Source organism: Loxodonta africana, chromosome 21, assembly GCF_030014295.1.
Source record: "Loxodonta africana isolate mLoxAfr1 chromosome 21, mLoxAfr1.hap2, whole genome shotgun sequence".
Classification (NCBI taxonomy): domain Eukaryota; kingdom Metazoa; phylum Chordata; class Mammalia; order Proboscidea; family Elephantidae; genus Loxodonta; species Loxodonta africana.
The window spans coordinates 29,726,414-29,745,862 of NC_087362.1; the positions used below are offsets into that span (position 1 = coordinate 29,726,414).

The window sequence follows — 19,449 nt, forward strand, 5'->3', positions numbered from 1 at the left end:
TAACTGTTACTTCCCTAATAAACGCCATAATTGTGAGTATGGTCTGTGAGTTCTGTGTGGCCATTGCAGTGAATTATCAAAACTAGCAGAGAAGTAGAGAGTGATGTCCGAGGGACGGTTGGTGTCAGAATTAGTGAAGATGATGGAGAGAGGCTTGTCTGGCCTCCGCCTCATGTGCTGTTGATCCTGGTTCTCCTTCCCCCTTGTGGGATTAGAAGAGGTCAGACGCTGCCCCCATGCTGTTTTTACCCTGCCCGGGGTTAGTGAAGGCCTGCACCACAGGACTGAATGGGTGTGCTTAGCATCACACACGCTGCCTGTCATGGATTGAATTCTGTCCCCCAAAATTATGTGTCAACTTGGTTAGGCCATGATTCCTAGTATTGTGTGGTTGTCCTCCATTTTGTGGTTAATATAATTTTCCTACGTGTTGTAAACCCTAATCTCTGCCTGTGGTTAATGAGGCAAGATTGGGTTATGTTAAAGAGGGTTAGGGTGGGATGTAACACCCTTACTCAGGTCACATCCCTGGTCCAATGTAAAGAGAGTTTCCCTGGGGTGTGGCCTCCATCACCTTTTATCTTACAGGAGATAAAAAGAAAGAGAAGTGAATAGACAGTGGGGAACCTCATACCACCAAGATAGCAGCACCAGGAGCATCCTTTGGACCTGAGGTTCCTGCACAGAGTAGGTTCTAGACCAGGGGGAGATTGATAATAAGGACCCTCCTCCAGAGCTGACAGTGAGAGAAAGCCTTCCCCAGGAGCTGACGCCCTGAATTTGGACTTCTAGTCTACTAGACTGTGAGAGAATAAACTTCTCTTTGTTAAAGACATCCATTTGTGGTATTTCTGTTTTAGCAGCACTAGATGACTAAGACACTGCCCCTTCAGGGCCCCAGGCACAGCAGGGTCCCGCCTCTCGGATCTAGGCTGAGCTCCACGGTGGCCATGTCTCAAGCAGGACTCTGCACCAACTGCTCTGAGATGAGTGGGGAGGTGTGGCTACAGGCCATCTGGGCTGGACTCTGCTGGTGGAGTTCTGCTTGCAGTCCTTTCCTTTGTGTCCAACGAGGGCGGTTTAGTGCCGGCATCTCAAGCTACTCTAAGTGGCGAACATTAAGACAGTGCGTGGAGGGCTCTCAGACCACGTTAATCCACAGGTACCTTCCAGGATGCGGTGCAGGTGGACTGGACCTTCCTAGGCTTTCTGTCTGAACATGAGTGCAAGAGAACTGACTGGTGGAGCTGAGTGGACCGGGAGCTGAGTGACCATCCATGTCTGTCCATCATGCCTCCCCCAGGAACCCAAACCACTTCAGATAGTAGATCATGTGGGGCCACCATTAGTTTCTTTTTAGGGCAGGAAGACTTCTGCTACCTAAAAAATCACCAAGAACGCCTTTTCTCATGCCTTAGGCCAAGCTCCATGAGCTCCTGAAAGAATCTCACAGCAGAAATACTGTCCACACTGGGGTTCTGAACATGTCTACCCTACAAGGATTCTAGCAGCTTCCCCAATCCAACCAGTGCCTGGAGAGACTGCACATGGAAGCAATGGCACTGTCCTTATAAGAGACAGAAGAGCAGACAGACAGACAGACAGAGAGGGGAGGCCACCTGCCCACAAAGGCAGAGACTGGGGTGATACAGTCACAGGCCAAAGAGCTCCTGGGCCGCCAGAGCAGGATGAGGCAGGCAGGACCCCATCTGCCAAGAGTCTATTCATAAAGTCCAGTTGGAGTTCTGGGTAGACATGCATTTCTGGGGACACAATTCAACCCACTTTCCAACTATGAGCAGGTGCCGACACCAAGCCTCCTGTCTCATGTGGGGGTCAGGGGTCAAGGCTGGGGCAATGTGCTAACTCTGGGTGTTAGGGACATGGCAGCGGTCAACTGGGTGTGCAGGATTAGGGTGGCCTCAGAGGCTGGGCCTTACTTGCAGTCCCAGCCAGCACCCTATTCTCTGGTCCTCATGATCTCGGCCATACTTGGGCTGCCAGCACCACGGCCAACACTCCCCTCTGAGAGTAGCAGTGGCCAAGTGTCAGAGTGTCACCATTCCCAGAATGTGCTCATGGACACACCCCCCCCCCACCCCTGCGAGAGCGGCTGTGACCAGGTATCAGAGCGTTGCTGCTACTAGAATGTGCTCATGGAGACACCCCGCCCCCGAGAGCGCTGTGGCCAGGTGTCAGAGTGTCACTGCTCCTGGAATATGTTTGCAGCAATACTCCTCCCTGAAAGCAACTGTGGCCAGGTGTGAGAGTCACTGTCCTCAGAATGTGCTCATGGCAACACCCCCTGAGAGTGGCCATGGCTGGGTGTCAGAGTCACTGCCCCTGGAATGTGCTTGTGGCAACACCCCCCCACCCCGAGAGCAGCTGTGGCCAGGTGTCAAAGTGTCCTTGTTCCCAGAATGTGCTCGCAGCAACAAAACCCCCCAAGAGCAGCCATTGTCGGGTGTCAGGGTGTCACTGACCCCAGAACATGCTTAAGGCAGCACTTCCCTCTGAGAGAGGCTGTGGCTGGGTGTCAGAACATCACTGTCCCAGAACGCACTCACGGTGACACTCCCCCCAAGAGCAGCCATGGCTGGGTGTCAGAGTGTCACTGCCCCCAGTGGTTATGGCAACACTTCCCTCTGAGAGTGGTTGTGGCCAGGAGTCAGTGCCCCCAGAACGTGCTCGTGGTGACACCCCCTGACCCCGAGAGCGACCATGGCCGGGGGTCTTAGCGTCGCTGTCCCCGGAACATGCTTGTGGCCTGAGAGCTGCCATTGCCAAACTTACCACTCTTTTCTATGTGATGTCTGCAAAGACCTGCTGAGGAGTCCCAGAGGAACACGGTACCTCCCAAACCCCAATACATGGGCATCTCAACAACTTCAACCCAAAGCGCAACTTGGTCCCTCTGCAGGATGACACTGCTGGGAGAAGATGCTGGGGTCCAGATGGGCAGTCCATGTGCCAGGTGGAGGTGGGAGAGCATGAAGGGCTGAGAAGCACATGTGGGGGTGGGGGGAGGCAGGCAGGGAAGGCCCCCCTCAAGCCCTGTCTCTGCTTGGGTCCCTTCTTAGCCCCCCTGGGCTCCCACTGCTGCTTGGTGTCCTTCTGAATGGCTCGGGGAGGTGGGAGAGGGGACAAGGGCCCACAGGAGAAGTCTGATCCCTAGGGAACTGCCTGTGCTAGGGGCTGCAGCCTTCGAGACCCCAGCACTGTCCCCTGGCCAGACCACAGGACACTAACACATGCTTGTCACCATGCTCAGATGACACTCATGGGAGAAAAGCTGCACAACTGCTTAGATGCTGGGTCTCCCAACGTCCTTCAGAGAACACCCTGGGTGCCGGCCTGCGTGCGGCTAGACAGAGGGGCCAGAGGAGCAGCTGAAGTCCATTTGCCATTTGGGGTCAGTGCCACCCCCGATGGGCTTGTTATAGAGACTAGGGCACCCACCACGCCCCAAAAGACATGGAGCAGTAGGCTGCTGCTGGCCAGTATCTGTGGGTACAATGCTGTGGCCCCTGCCTGTGGGTCCCACGTGGCCTTGTGACAGATGGCAGTGGGGGGTCAGCAGGGGGAGGGCAGCGGAGATGCCAGTGGCTAGGGGAGGACAGGCAGCAGCAGAGCAGCCTGCCATGCAGAATGACAGCTTGCATATGGATGCACAACGAGACCATTAATTTTTTTAGAGGAAAATAAAGAGAAGCAGGCCACCGCAGCCTCCTGCTGTCAGTCCGGCCCCCCTGCGCGGCCCTTCGCCTCCTTACAAGAGGAAGCTGCTCTGTGGGACAGCCCAGTGGCAGGGTGGTGTTGCGTACAGCTGTGCAGCATTTATCTGCTGACAGAGCCCCATTATCACTGGCTGGTGTTTGGTGCTCGTGTAAGTGAGCAACTCGAAAAATAAAAAATAACCAGACAATGGCCACTGTGCTTGCACGCTTACAGGCAGGAGCCAGCTGGGGAGCTGACATGAAGTATGCATCGTGGTGGACAAGGCAAACAGTGGCACTTGGGGGGTGGGGAGACAAGGGATAGGAGGGGGAGATGAGGGGGTGGGGAGGAGATGGGGGCAGATGGGATGAAGGGGAATAAAGGGTAAAGGTGGGAGGAGATAAGGAGTCAGGGGGAGATAAGGGGTACAGGGGAGAGATGAGTGGTACAGGATAAGTGGATGAGGTGGGTGCGGGTAAGGGGACCCACTCGCCTGCTGGCAGGCAGAGCAGCGGGAGACCCCCCAAAATGCTCAGCCTGAGAGCAAGGCAGGCTGGGTGGGTGCTGAGGAGGGGAACCATCTCCCCATTAAATTCAGAACCCAGCCAGGAGTGAAGGAAGAGGTGGCCAAGTCTGCGTCATGTTCAGACATTTCAGGACTTAGGAACCATGCACAGCCAAGGAGCGGGGCATGGGGCAGGGCTGTGACAGGGAAGGGTAGCACCTCCAAGCTTCCTCCTACAGTCCCCAAGTTGGCTCCCCAGCACATGTCTGTGCACAGTCCCTGAGCCGGCGTACCTTGGTCTCCCTCTCGTTTCCCTCTGCATGCACGGCATAGGAGTGGGCATCCCTCTGTGGGCTCTCTGAGACAATACGCACCTCCACTCCTGGCAGAGGGGTCCCCACAGAACCTGCAGGAAGCGGGGACACAAGAGATGAGCTGTTAGGGTTAGAGGAGTGAAGGAGAGATGACAGGACCCATGGGCATCGTGATGTGTGGGCTCCAATGCACAGGGTGGGGAGAGGGGGTTCAAGCCACATGCAGATCAACCAGTGAGACTGACACAGGCCCATCAAGACCGGCATGGATGGTCATGGTGACCATGGCACTCACAGCTGACATGAACAAGCCCTGATTCTCCACCAGATACCCTGTAGTCTCCACACTGACTGCATGTCCTCGGAACACCAAGATGAATGCAGGACACCTGTCCACTGTGGGACGTCGGTCTGCTGTGGGACACCGAGAGCAAGTCCTGTGGCATCTCCACTTCCACTATGGCGCTCATCCCCCAGCCTCACCTGATGACCCGTGCTCTGCGAGCATCAGGCCTGGAGCACGTATGTCGTAACGGTAACAGCGTCTACGGAAGAGCATGTCTATGCTGAAGGGGGGTGGTCCCAGCTCAGGCCTGCTGGGACCCCAACTCACACCCTGAGCACAGCGTGGCTTCTCAGGAGGCTGCTTCTGTCTGGAGAAGACGTAGCCTGAGTGTTCTTAGTGGCTGCCTCCCTCGATTGTTGCGCTGGCACTCTGGCTGCTATCAGGTGCTCAGAGCATTGTAGTGTGCACTGCCCACTCAGAAGCCTGCTTGGGGACCCCAAAAATCAGCCTCGGCCTGCAGAGTGGGGCTGGGCCCAGAGGCACTGTTGTGCATGCCCATTGCGAGTATGGGCACGGTGCTCACAGGCCTGATGGTGAGGTGGCAAGTGTCTGCATCTGCTGGGGGCCTTGCTGCCTGGGGGCCAGCCCACCAACCTCTCCTCCCCTACCTCTCTGCCCACATATGTCTTATGTGAATTTTTTTAAAGAAACCTCCCCAGCTCCTGTGCATGTCTGGGCTTTGTTCAGTAGGGCCCTTTCCCCTCTCAAATGCAAGTTATAAACCATTGAAGAGATCCATGATGAAGATGCTGATGGATTCTTAACCACAGCACCACAAAGGTGATGCGAGAATGAAAGCCTCCAGGCAGAGAGGACTTCTGTTTCCAGACCTGCAGTGTGTCACAGGGAGGCCCACATGGTGACGAGGTACCGCTGAGGGTAGGGGAGCCATGGTGACCTGGGTCCCGACCCACCCACCCCTATCCTGTCCTTGGTAGGTCTGTGTTAACTAGACAGCTGCTGGCCCTCCTAGTGTCAGCGTGGACGGCAGGTCACCTCCCAGCATCAGTGGGGACAGCAAGTGGCCCCCCAGCATTGGATGAGCTCCAGGAGAGCAGTCATGTCCCCAAGGCGTGGCCTCTGCTCAGGAATCTGCACAGACTTCTGCGTCCATGCCTGTCAACGAGCCTGGAAAAAAGGTGAACCGGGGTGCTGCACGCCAGTGGGTAACAGAAACAGGAGAAAGGCTGGGAGGGGGAGAGTTCTGACGCTATTTGTGAAGTAGTATAATGTTACCTAAAGGTGCACTGTGGTAAGTTCAAGATATATACTAAATCCCTAAAGCAACTATCAAAAAAGCAAAAAGGTATAGCTAACAAGCCAGTGAAGAAGACAAGATGGAACCATAAACACCCCCTCAATTAATACAAGAAGAAGGCAGAAAAGAAGTAAATTGGAACAAAGAACAAATACCAAGATTTTGGATTTAATTCAGCCATAACAACAACCACACTAAAATTAAATGGTCTGAACACTCCAATTACAATGCAGAGATTGTCATATCAGATTTTTAAAAAAGAAAGACTCAAGTGTATACTGCCTTAAAAAAGCCATTTAAAATATAAAAACATAAATAGGCTAAAAAGTGAAAGGATAAAAAAGTACACAAGGTAAACGCTCATCGAAAGAAATCTAGAGTAGCTATATTAATATCAGACAAAGTAGATTTCAGAGCCAAGAGTAAAGAGGGTCACTTCATGATGATAAGGGAGTCAGCTCATCCGGAGGCCGTACAGCCCTAAATGTTCACACGCCTAATAGCAAATCTCCAACGTTATGAAGCAAAAAACTGACAGAACTGAAAAGAGAAACAGACAAATCCCAACTGTGTTCAGAGATTTCAATACCCCTCACTGTGAGAGAAAACACCTGGTGATTTGCTCCTCTAAAGATTTCAGCCTAGAAAACCCTGTGGGGTAGCTCTACCCTGTCCGATAGGGTTGCTATGAGTTGGAACCAACTCCATGGCACCTGAAAACAGCAGCTCCAGATAACTGATGAAACAAGTTGGCAGAAAGGCAGTCAGGATATGGAAGACTTGAGCCGCACTATCAAACAACTTGACCTAACGGATGCTTACAGAACATTTGTCCAACAATATCAGAATACACGTTCTTTAAAATACACATAGAACAATTACCAAAACAGACCATATTCTGGGTTATAAAACAAGTCTCAGTGAATTTAAAACTATTTTAAACTCATACAAAGTATGTTCTCTGCCCACAGTGGAATTCAATTAAAAATCAATAAAAGAGATCTGGAAAACCCCCAAACATCTACAAACTAAGTAGCACACTTCTAAACAGCCTACGTACGGGTCAAAGAAGATATGGCCAGGGAAATTAGAAAGTGTTTTCAATTAAATAAAAATAAAATCACAACAAAAACGTTTGAGATATAGCTAAAGCAGTGTTTAGAGGGGAATTTATAGCACTAAGTGCCCATATTAGAACAGAAAAAAGCTTCAAATCAATGACGTTGGCAGTCTGGCCAGAGGTTTAGCAGTTTTATTGATATTCTCAAAGAACCAGCTTTTAGCTTTACTTATTTTCTCAATTGTTTTTTTCTATATTCTATTTCATTTATTTCTTCTGCTTACTTCGGGGGTTTAATTTGCTTGCTGTTTTCCAGTGTTTTGGTGTGGAAGCTTTGTTGTTGTTGTTAGGTGCTGTCGAGAACCGCCTGGGTTCTATGCCATACTCACAATCATTGCTATGTTTGAGCTCACTGTTACAGTCACTGTGTCAATCCACCTCATTGAGGGTCTTCCTCTTTTTCACTGACCCTCTGTTTTACCCAGCATGATGTCCTTCTCCAGGGACTAATCTCTCCTGATAACACACCCAAAGTACATGAGATGAAGTCTTGCCATCCTTGCTTCTAAGGAACATTTTGGCTGTACTTCTTCCAAGATAGGTTTATCTGTTCTTCTGGCAGTCCATGGTATATTCAGTATCCTTTACCAACACCATAATTTAAAGGCATCGGGTCTTCTTCGGTCTTCTTTATTCATTGTCCAGCTTTTGCACACATATGAGGCAATCAAAAACACCACAGCTTGGGTCAGACACACCTTAGTGCTCAAAATGACATCTTTGCTTTTTAACACTTTAAAGAGGTCTTTTGCAGAAGATTTGCCCAATGCGTCATTTGATTTCTCGACTGCTGTTTCCATGGGCACTGATTGCGTATCCAAGTAAAATGAAATTGTTGACAACTTCAATATTTTCTCTGTTTATCATGATGTTGGTTATTGGTTCACTTGTGAGGATTTTTGTTTTCTTTATGTTGAGGTGTAATGTATACTGAAGGCTGTAGTCTTTGATCTTCATTGGTAAGTACTTGAAATTCTCTTCACTTTCAGCAAGCAAGGTTGTGTCATCTGCACTTATTAGGTTATTAATCAGTCTTCCTCCAATCCTGATGCCATGTCCTTCTTCATATAGTTCAGCTTCTTGGATTATTTGCTCAGTATGTTGTTGCTGGGTACTGTCAAGTTGGCTCTCACTCACAGCAACCCCACATGACAGAGCAGAACAGCCCCCTAGCGTTTCCTCAGCTATAATCTTTACAGAAGTAGATTACCAGGTCTTTCTCCCATGGAGATGATAAATGGGTTCAAATCACCAATCTTTTTGTTAGCAGCTGAGTAAATAACCATTGTGTCACCAGGGATCCTTAGTAATGGTGTAAGGAGAGACAAATCAATCAATAGAACAGAGACTCTAGAAACAGACTGTCTTAGTCATCAAGTGCTGCTATAACAGAAATACAACAAGCGGATGGCTTTAACAAAGAGAAGTTTATTCTCTCACAGTCCAGTAGGCTAGGTCTGAACTCAGGGCACCAGCTTCAGGGGCAGGCTTTCTCTCTGTGTCGGCTTTGGAGGATATTCCTTGTCATCAGTCTTCCCTTGGTCTGGGAGCATCTCAGTGCAGGAACCTGAGGTCTAAAGGACACGCTCTGCTCCTGGCGCTGCCTTCTTGGTGGCAGGAGATTCCCAAATCTCTGCTTAATGCCCTTTCCTTTTATTTCTGGAGAGATAAAAGGTGGTACAGGACACACCCCAGGGAAACTCCTTTTATATTGGATCAGGGATATGACCTGGTAAGGGCATTACAATCCCTCCCTAATCTCTTTAACGTAAAATTACAATCACAAAATGAGGGACAACCACAGAATATTAGGAATCACGGTCTAACCAAGTTAATACACACATTTTTGGGGAGACATAATTCAATCCATGACACAGACAGATAACATGTTAGATTAAATTTCAATAAAGGTATTAAATAAGTTGAATAGAAAAGTCTTTTAAACATGTGTTTCTAGAACAACTGAATACACATATGGAAAAAAATGAACCATGACCCCTTCCGCACTTGAAACACACACACATACACAAATGATTCAAGACAGGTCATAAAGTAACATTGAGAAACATAAAGCTTCTGGAATATAGAATCTTTTCAAAACCTCAGCAGTAGCAAAAATTTCTTAAGATACAAAAGGCATAAACCATTAAAAACTATAAAAAATTTCACTTCAACAAATAAAAAAACAAAACAAACAACAAGCCACAGACTGGGAAAAAAATGTTCATGACACATATTTCTAACAAAAGAATATATAAATAACTCCTACAAAACAAAAAGATAACAAGTAAAACAATTACAAAAGAATTGAATAAATACTTCACAAAAGAAGATATACAAAAGGCCAATTAAGGATCCACACCAAAAGACACTCAGCATCGTTAGTCATCAGGGAAATGCAGATTAAAAACCACAGTGAAATACCACTTCACATCCACGAGAGCGGCTAAAGTAAAAGCGACTGACAAGCAAACAGGCTGACGAAGTACAGAGAAAGGATACAGCCCTGACACACACTTTCCCGATTTAAAACCACTGCAGTGTCCCCTTGTTCTGTGTGAATGACTGCTTCTTAGTCTATGTATAGGTTCATCATGAGCACAATTAAGTGTTCTGGAATTCCCATTCTTCAAAATGTTATCCACAATTTGTTATGATCCACACAGTCGAATGTCTTTGCGTAGTCAATAGAACACAGGTAAACATCCTCCTGGTATTCTCTGCTTTCAGCCAGGATCCATCTGACATCAGCAACGATATCCCTGGTTCCACGTCCTCTTCTGAGTCTGGCTTGAATCTCTGGCAGTTCCCTGTGGATGTACTGCTGCAGAATTAGATTTGACGAATTCAACATCCATTCATGATAGAAAGTCTCAGCAAGCCAGGAATAGATGAGAAATTCTTCAACCTGATGAAAGGCACCTACCAAAAAATCTACAGCTAGCATCATGCTTAACGGTATGAGACCGAACGCTACCCTCGAAGGCTGGGAACAAGGCCAGGATGCTCCCCCCACATCACTATTTGGCATCACACTGGAGGTCCTTGCCAGGGCATTAAGGCAAGAAAAAGAAATAAAAGGCATACGGATTAGAAAGAAGTTATAAAATTTTCTCTATTTGAAGTTGACATGATTATCTACATAGAAAATTCCAAATAATCTATATAAAGCTGCTAGAACTAATAAGTAAGTTTAAAGGTTACCAGGTCAATATACAAAAATCAATTGTATTACTAGCAACAACCCGATACTGAACATTTTAAAGAAGCATTTACAGTAACATCCAACACTAATACTTAGATATAAATCTAACAAAATACACACAAAATCTGTATTCTAAAAATGATAAAACACAGAATAAATTTTAAAAGACCTAAATAATTTAAAAATATATTATATTAATTAATTGAAAGAGTCAATATTATTAAGATGTCAATTCTTCCCAAAGTGATTTATAATAATTCCAATCAAAACTCTAGCAAGATTTTTTAAAAACGGAAATTGACAACCGGATTCTAATGTTTATATGGGAAGGCAAAGGAAGAGAAACGCCCAAAACGATTTTGAACAAGAACAAAGCTGGAGGATTGTCTGATTTCAAGACTTACTATAGAGCTACAGCAATCAAACCAGTATGGAATTAGCAAAAGGACAGACAAAGAGATCAATGGAACAGAATATAGTCCAGACATAAACCTACATATAATACATAATTAATTGATTTTCAACAAAGAAGCAACGGAGAAACGACAGTCTTTTTAACAAATAGTGCTAGGAAAAAAAACTGGATACCTACAGGTTAAAAAAAAAAGAACCTCAATCCATACCTTGCACTATATATAAACATTAATTCAGAGTGGACCATAGATCGAGTTGGGGGTCCCCAAGACCACCCTCGGGTTCAGAATATACCAAGGGGCCTCATAGCACTCAGCACAGTCATACAGTAATAGGATATAGAGAAAATCAGCAATGGGAAAATGCAAGGGTCGGGGGAGGCACAAACTTCCAGAGTCCTCTCCCTGTAGAGTCATACAAAAGCCAAAAACAAAACCCATTGGCGTCAAGTCAGTTCCCACTCATAGTGACCCTGTAGGACAGAGGAGAACTACACCACAGGGTTTCCAAGGAGTGGCTTGTGGACTGGAACTGCTGACCTTTTGGTTAACAGCCAAGCTCTTAACCACTGTGCCATACCAGGACTCCAGTCACACAGGAGGACTTAATTCCCCCAGGAACGAGTGTGACAATTCGTCTGAAGTGTTGTCAACCAGGAAGCTCATTAGAGACTCAGTGCCAAGGGATTTTTACTGGGGGCTAGTCACATAGGCACCCTCTGGCTGGTACTACCAAAATTCCAGACTCCCAGAAGGAAGGCAGGTGTTTGTATCAAAAGTCAAGGCACAGAGAGCCACCCTTATCAATTAAGGAATGGTGGGAACCCTCCTGAAATCCAAGTTCCCAGGTGGCAGCCAAGGCCAGCCTTGTAAGTAGCCTTTCCAAGGATAACATTTAGGCCTGTTGCCTTAGTTATCTAATGCTGCTATAACAGAAATACCACAAGCAGATGGCTTTAACAAACAGAAATTTATTCTCTCATAGTCTAGGAGGCTAGAAGTCCAAATTCAGGGTGCCAGCTCCCGGGAAGGCTTTCTTTCTCTGTCGACTCTAGGGGAAGGTCCTCATCATCATTCTTCCCCTGGTCCAAGAGCTTCTCAGTGCAGGGACCCTGGGTCCAAAGGATGCACTCTGCTCCTGGCACTACTTTCTTGGTGGTATGAGATCCCCATGTCTCCCTGCTCAATTCTCTCTTTTATATCTCAAAAGAGATTGACTTAAGACACAACCTAAACTTGTAGATTGAATCCTGCCTCATTAACATCATAGAGGTAGGATTTATAACACATAGGGTGATCATATCAGATGACAAAACGGTAGACGATCACACAATAATAGGAATCACGGCCTAGCCAAGTTGACACATATTTTTGGGGGACCCAATTCAATTGATGACACCATCTATGTTAGCTTTCTTCTACACATAGATCTAAACATAAACCTAAAAGCATAAAACTTCTACAGAAAACCTGGTACAGTGAAACCTGTGAGCGCTGGAACTTGACGGAACTGCCTTGTTTCTGCCGGTCTTGGAAGTTTTCTGCCTTTAACAGGGTGCAGCCTTAACACTTTCCAATCGCTCTCTATTAGCGGAAAATATTTGAGTTTTCCCTCTCTGACAGGTTTCCACCTTAGATAGGTTCCAGCTTTGGCAGGTTTTACTGTAGTAAATCTTTGTGACCTTGGGCTAAGCAAAGATTTCTTAGATATGACACCAAAAGTATAATTCATAAAAGAACAAATTGATGAATTCAGAACTTCTTAATTAAGAATATATCTGAAAAACACATATCTGATAAAGGACTTCTATCCAGAATTAAAGCCCCCCCCCCCAAAAAAAAACTCTCAAAACTCAGTAATAAGAAAACAAAGCTCTCAGTTAAAAAGTGGGGTTAAGTCTGACTAGATACTTCACCAAAGAGGACATACAGATGTCAAGTAAGCACATGAAAAGCTGCTCAACACCAACAGTCACTATGGAAATGCACATTAAACCACATCGAGACCCCACTACACACCTGTAGGAATGGCTTAAAAAGAACACACACACAATACCAAGTGCTAGTGGCAGTTTCTTATAAAGTTAAACATCTCACAATGTTTATAACAGCATTATTCATAAGCACCCCAAACTGGGAACCCCCCAAATGTCCTTTCTGTAGTGAATGGGTGAACAACAGTGGTCCACCCACACTGAAGACTCCTACTCAGTAACAAAAAGGAGCCAATGACTACACACATGCCTGGAAGGGGCTCCCATGCATCCTGAATGAGTACAGAAGAGGCCAACAGCCAGCACCCCCGGCCTCGGGCTTGGCAGTCCCCAGTGTGTATAAACCCCGTTAAGGCCTGGGGTCAAATGGAACATTTTAGAGAAGGTTGGTCAAGCAGAGGGGACTGAAGGGCAGGAAGCCTGGGGGTGGGGAGGAGCAGGTCACTCAGCAGAGGTGGGACTTCCTGGGCTGCCAGCGGCACTGGGTACTCAGGACACTGGGACCCTGACGAAATGGGTAAGATGTGAAGTTGCTGCCAGTGGCAGGAAGCAGAAACTGATGGTCTTGGTCAGAACATGGATAGCCTGGGCCCCAGAGGGTGCTCTACACAGACTGGGGCAAGCACCTGAGGGCTGGGTTCTACTTCCTTCACTGTCTCTCCAGGTAATTCAGGCAGGGGCATGGGGGTACCAGAGGGTAGGAAGTAGCCCAGAGGGGCCAGCCTGGCTGGTGAGTGCCCAGAAAGTCTCCCCTGGTCTGACGGCCTGGTCCCACAGGTCAGCTGCCTCAGTGACCCCTCCAGTATCACCTATTCCCCCCTCCACTGTCCCTTCCAGCCCAAATGCTGCTGCCCTGAAGATGGGCCTGCATGGGGGCTCAGAGCACACCGGGGTGAGGTGGCAGAGGGAGCCCTCCTACCTGGCAGGCGGGCTGCGGTCAGGGGGTTGGACAGGGCCATGCCAATCTCTGTCATGCCGTATCTCTCCAGCAGTGTGTGGCCCGTGATGTCCCTCCACTTCTCCAGCACTGGGAGGGGCAGCGCGGCGGAGCCTGACACCATCAGCCTGTGTGACACAAGCAGAGGCGGCTCAGCTCTAGAGGAGCCTGGCTGCCTCACGGAGGACAGCTCCACCTCAGGGCCCAGAAAACACGTACCACTGTTTTCAGAGTAGCGATGAAAGCTGTAGTTTGGGCTAAAACTTAACATTACTCTTTGATTTCTGTGGGTATGTTTTAGAATGTAAGCAGGTCTTCAAAGGTAAAAGAAAAACATTTTCTTAGGGTCTTTGGTGGCACTAATTTGCACATAAATTAAGATGTTGTTGACAAACAGTCCTAAATAACAGCAATAATAATACTGAGGACTATGATAAGACTTAATTTGTGGAGAAAGCACTGCTCTGAGGAGCGGAAGGGGCAGGTGAGACATGTGGCCCAAGCTCGAACCTCCTGGCGCTGAGTGAGACACTCCTCCCTCGTGCTCGGTGGCTCCGTAACATGGGGAAATGATCACAGCAGCACGTGTACCACATTCAGGAGCCCCTGCGCTGCATTCTCACACCTCGCTCCCTTATGCATTACAGCAGAGAGGATGTTTCCACCCAGCTCGGGCTGGAGCGTGGACGCCCAGAACGGCACTGCGTTTCCTGGCCCCACTGCAGGACTCAGTAGACAGGCCCACAGCCCTGCCGTGGAGACCACCCTGACTGCTCCTTCGCTGGCCTCCTCCTCACCTTGGTTCTTTAACGTGGGTATAACTTGCCCCTCACCCCACTCAGATCTGTGCCCAGAGCATCTGACACCCACTCTACCAACGGCTGCCCACTAGGCCCAAGGGGTCAGGTGGGGTCACGGCAGGAACAAAACGTCTTGACTGGAAAGGAGCATCGGAACAGGAAATGGGGGCAATATGCAGCTCCACCAAATACTCTTCTTGGACAATCCAAAATGCACCCCCCTCCCCCGGAAACAGTTCCCCTTCCTGTGCTCACCCCAAGGACTGGGAACCAGAGGGGTGGTCTCCAGTCTCCTGGTTTACGGAAGTGCTGAGCAGGCGCCACACAGCTAACGACCAGAGGATCAGCTCATCACTGAGGAAAGAGGAGGGGGAAGGGGGAAGAAAGGGAGGGAGAGAAGGGAGGAGGAGGAGGGGAGGGAAAGGAAAGGAGAGGGAGGAGGGGAAAGTGGGGCAGGAGGAGGGGGGAGGAGCAGGCAGGTGGGTTGGCAGGAAAAGGTCAGAACATGCCAAGCCAAGGGTGGCTCAGTGACTGGCAGTCTCAGGATGGAGAGAGACAGTACTGTGGGAGCCAGAGCTGCAGCTGACATATGTCCGAGGACAGGGAAGGAAGGACGTGGCCACAACTCATGACCGTCTTTCAAACTCTACCTCAAACACATATGCATAAAAGCAGATGTTTCAAGGGGGATGGAAAACTGCTTCCTGACACTCAGCAGAGCTGATTTCCCAGGAACAGGGTCTCACCTGATTTTCTCCTTACAGACTGCACGCACATAGTCCTGGACGTGAGGCTGGGTGAAGCGCTTGTCGTAATAGTCTATCAGCTTGGAGTAGATTGTGGGCACTGCCATGAACAGGTTGACCCGCGGAGTTTCAGAACTCAAGAACTTTTCCCAAACCTAGAACGAATGAAGGAAGCAAACAGACATAAATTTCAAAACAGAGAGACATACAGACAAGCCCTGAGCACTTCCCCGTCCCAGTTATGGCGCCCTTTGGGACATGGGCCTGTCCTTATTTTAAGCATTAGAGATTCCGTAAGCACAACCCTTGTTCTGTTCCCACGGAGTCATCCTACGATGGGGCTGAATCCTGTCTGGGCCACAGAGGTGACCGTGTGGACAAAGAGCAATGGGGAAAAGAGCCCAGGGCAAGAAGGTTCTGGTCTCAGGTCTGTACTCCATAGACATTTCCGGCTGTGCAGAGAGGAGCTGACATGTTTCCAGGAAGCTGGCATGTAGCTCGAGGGGCCGTCTTGGAGGCCATTGTGTCCCTGTCAGCCAGCACCTGGCCTGGCGCTAACAGGCACCAACAGGTGTGAATGGATGAAGGCTTCTATTTCATTCAGAAACTTCCTAGGAACTTTCTGCCTTACCCCATAATAACGGCTTCTTGTTTTAACACAAAAATGTTTTGTATTTCTCATCAGTTAAATTTCTCATGTTTTACCCCCTAAATCTTTAAGAAAAACTGCTGTATCGTGTTTATTCTGCGCCCTCCCCCAGAGATTGCACTGTGGGGTCCTGAGCCCTGTATTATGAAGTTGCTCTTTCTCAGAGGATGAGACCGAGGGTCAAAGAGGCGAGGGTTTGCACTCAAGCCTGCCCACCCATAAAGCCAGTGTTTGATGCACCTCATGACATGGTATGTGGGTTGAGGCACCAGGTGGCAAAGAGAAAGGATGAGGCTTGGGAGTCCTCACTCTTGTTCTGCTGGTAAAAACAGAGAGGCGGCATTCTGGTGAGCAAGGAACACAGCAAACCAGGACCCTTGGCTTCCAGGCTCAGAGCTGCTTAGAGAGATGCTAGCCAACCGGGCTTTCACTCAGGGGTCACGGCAGAAGGTGGGATGCGGAGTACAGAGGGAAGTGTTCCCTCCATCTCAGGCTGGGAGACAAGTCTGTGTCCGCAGGGAAGTCTTTCCTCTCTGAACCTCAGTTTCCCCAGTGATGAAACCAGAAAACCAAACCAAACCCACTGCTGTCAAGTCAATACCGACTCATAGCGACCCTATAGGACAGAGTAGAACTGCTCCATATGGTTTCCAAGGAACGCCTGGTGGATTTGAACTGTGGACCTTTTGGTTAGCAGCCGTAGCTCTTAACCACTATGCCACCAGGGTTTCCTGTGGTGAAACAGGAGGAGGGAAAATTATCATTTATCAAGAACTTAATACATATGCCAGGCACTAGGCAAATTAAGTCATGTCTATTGTCTGATTAGAAGTCCTTGGGTGGCACAGTCAACGTGCTTGGCTACTAATCAAAAGGTTGGCAATTTAAACCCACCCATACGTGCTTTGGAAGGCCTCTCAATCTGCTTCTGAGAGGTCACAGCCTTGACAGCCCTTTGGAGCACAGTTCAACTCTGACACACACGGAGTTGCTATGAGGCAGAGTTGATGGCAGCTGGCTTTCTGATTTTGGTACCCTCACAGACAAGGGCTACAGGAGGGATAAAATGTCTAAAAGGGGGAAAGAGCAAAGAAAGATAAAGTAAGGTGCCTCCAGCTGCATCACTTGCTGTGAATCACTGACAGCTGGTGCGGTTGGCAGAACGATGCCCAGAGAGACCCATATCCTCATCCTAGGACCTGTGAATGTGACCTCACAGGGTAAAGGGACTGTGCAGGGGGAGGAGGAAGAGGAAGGTCTGAAGGGGTATTTTGGATCACTGTGTAACCAACCACAGGACCCTCACGTGAGCCAGGCAGAGGGGATGTGACACAGAAGAGGCAGCCATGTGGCCACAGAACAGTGAGTGGAGGATAGCCCTGAGCCAAGGATGTGGCATGTGGAGAAGCTAGAAAAGGTAAAGAACAGCCCCCCACTCCCCCTCCAGCCCAGCCTTCCAAGGTCCAGCCCACCTACACCTTGGCTTCAGGGCCTTAGCCTCTAGGATTTTTCAAAAGTGAATGTGTGTTGTGTAAGGACTGAACTGTTGTCTGTGACAGACGCCACGGGAATGTAAACAGACTGCGAAGTCCACAACCAGAGAGTGCCCACCCGGGCCTCCCCTGCCCAGAGTGCCCCACTCACCTGCTCCGCACTGAACTTGGGCAGCATCACGCAGGTTGCACCCACCCAGAGCGGGCACAGCAGCTTGTTGACCATGCCGTGGACATGGTGCAGCGGGAGTACATGCAGGATGACATCGTCCGGTGTCCATGCCCACTTGTCCACCAACCCTGTCACCTGCAGGATGACACAGGTGCTAGTGAGAGGCGCCAGGGACCAGTGTACAACCCTGCCTTGGTCAGAGATGGGAAGCTCGAAGGAAGGGGTGGCGGAGGCATGACTCCAGGGCCCCTGTGTGGGGACACATGCAGGACTCTCCTCTTAGAGACAAGAAGTGAGAAATGAGCTCTTCAGATAAAAGCGCTGGCCTCTTCTAGAAGGTAAGGTATCAGGCCAGCAGCCAGCACTAAGCTCGATACTGACTAGTGGTGGCCACATCAGCTAAGGCTCTAAACAGTCTATTTCCCACTTTCTTCTTTGTGGTCTTGAGCTTTTATTTTTATTTTATTGGTTCTATAGCATCTGGGCCTCTTACTGTACATACAAACACTTCTTCGAAGTAAGCAGAACATAGATTATAGACAAATAAACTGGCTGGGGGTTTTACAAAGCAGGTGATTAACATGAAAATAACACATATGACATGAGTGTATGTAAAAGTGGTTCCTGCTTCTGGGTTTTCCCAAATAAATATCAATTATAGGTCCTGGTCACATACCCTGAATACTACTTCATGGTTGGTCACTTTGGAGAATACCTTACAATCACCTGTGGTGGTCAGCTCTGGGCTGGTCACTCCACAGGCACCTGGGCCCCTCTGCATGACCCCCTAGTCCTGCGACTGGAGTTGGCTCCAGTAGCCAGCCTGTATTGGCCATGGAACTGTTAGCACGCTGACCAAGGACAGCTACTCCAAGTATTCAATTAGGCTCAGTGGGGTGGGGACAGCACTGAACAGCGCCCTCCAAGTCCACCTTATAGATGATGCCATGATTGGCCTCAGGGATACAGCACGCCCCGTGGCTCTCCATGGACTCACCATGGAGCTGACATTGCCATGACTGCTCAGGACGCCCTTGGGCCGGCCTGTGGTGCCACTTGTGTAAACGATCATGGCGCCCCGCTCCTTCCAGCCCCGCTCCTTCCAGTTGCGTGCTGGTGCCTCTCCTTCCACCAGGCCATCTGCTGCCCCAGTGTAGACATCGGGGAGAAGCGGCAACAGGGGGACCCCCAGCCTGCTGGCCACGGGGCCCAGGAGCTCTAGGTGCCCCGGGCCAGCCACCACCACGGAGCTCCTGGAGTCTTGGATGAAGTACTCCAGCTGGGTCGCAGGGTGCTTGCTGTGCAGTGGGACTGCAATGCCGCCGCTCATCCACGAGGCCCACTGAGCCACGACGTAGGAGGCATCATTGGAGCACATGAAGGAGACCCGCTCCTCGCCCAGGTCGCCACTGGTACATGCGCGGAGCCTGCAGATCTCCTGGGACAGGCGCAGGCTCCGCTGGTACAGGTCCCGGTACGTGTGGTGGCCATGCTGGTCCACAAGGGCTGTCCTGTCCCCAAAGGCCAGGGCTCGGGTGAACACCGGGGCACTGCTGTCAGGGCGGGCAGCCGAGGCAGTGTGCAGAAGTCTTTGTCCTCTGGGCCTCAGAGAAGCCGGCCAGCCAGAGACCCAGCCCCATGCCAGGCGCCGAAGTGGCAGCGTCATGAGGGGGTGCATTGCGCTGACAGTGCTCCTCCTCAACTTTTGGGGCTGGTGCTGAAACAAAGAAAGGGGAATGTCACCAACGGAGTCGTATGCCCTAAAAAAAGATATGCTGAA

General features: G+C 49.3%; 1 protein-coding gene across 6 annotated transcripts in view; it reads right to left on the minus strand.

The window, feature by feature from the left end:
• Positions 1-19,449, minus strand: part of ACSF3 (acyl-CoA synthetase family member 3) — a 60,237-nt gene that overhangs the window by 25,887 nt on the left and 14,901 nt on the right. For all 6 annotated transcript variants that reach the window (XR_010318819.1, XM_023558053.2, XM_023558054.2 and 3 more), the window contains exons 2-6: positions 18,667-19,386; positions 17,649-17,804; positions 15,356-15,510; positions 13,792-13,937; positions 4,516-4,628 (exon numbers count right to left, since the gene is read on the minus strand). Coding sequence is in view for 5 of the 6 variants with exons in the window: in XM_023558053.2 (XP_023413821.1) it covers positions 4,516-4,628; positions 13,792-13,937; positions 15,356-15,510; positions 17,649-17,804; positions 18,667-19,386 (1,290 nt within the window). In the remaining variant the exon portion in view is untranslated. The remainder of the gene's footprint in view (positions 1-4,515; positions 4,629-13,791; positions 13,938-15,355; positions 15,511-17,648; positions 17,805-18,666; positions 19,387-19,449) is intronic.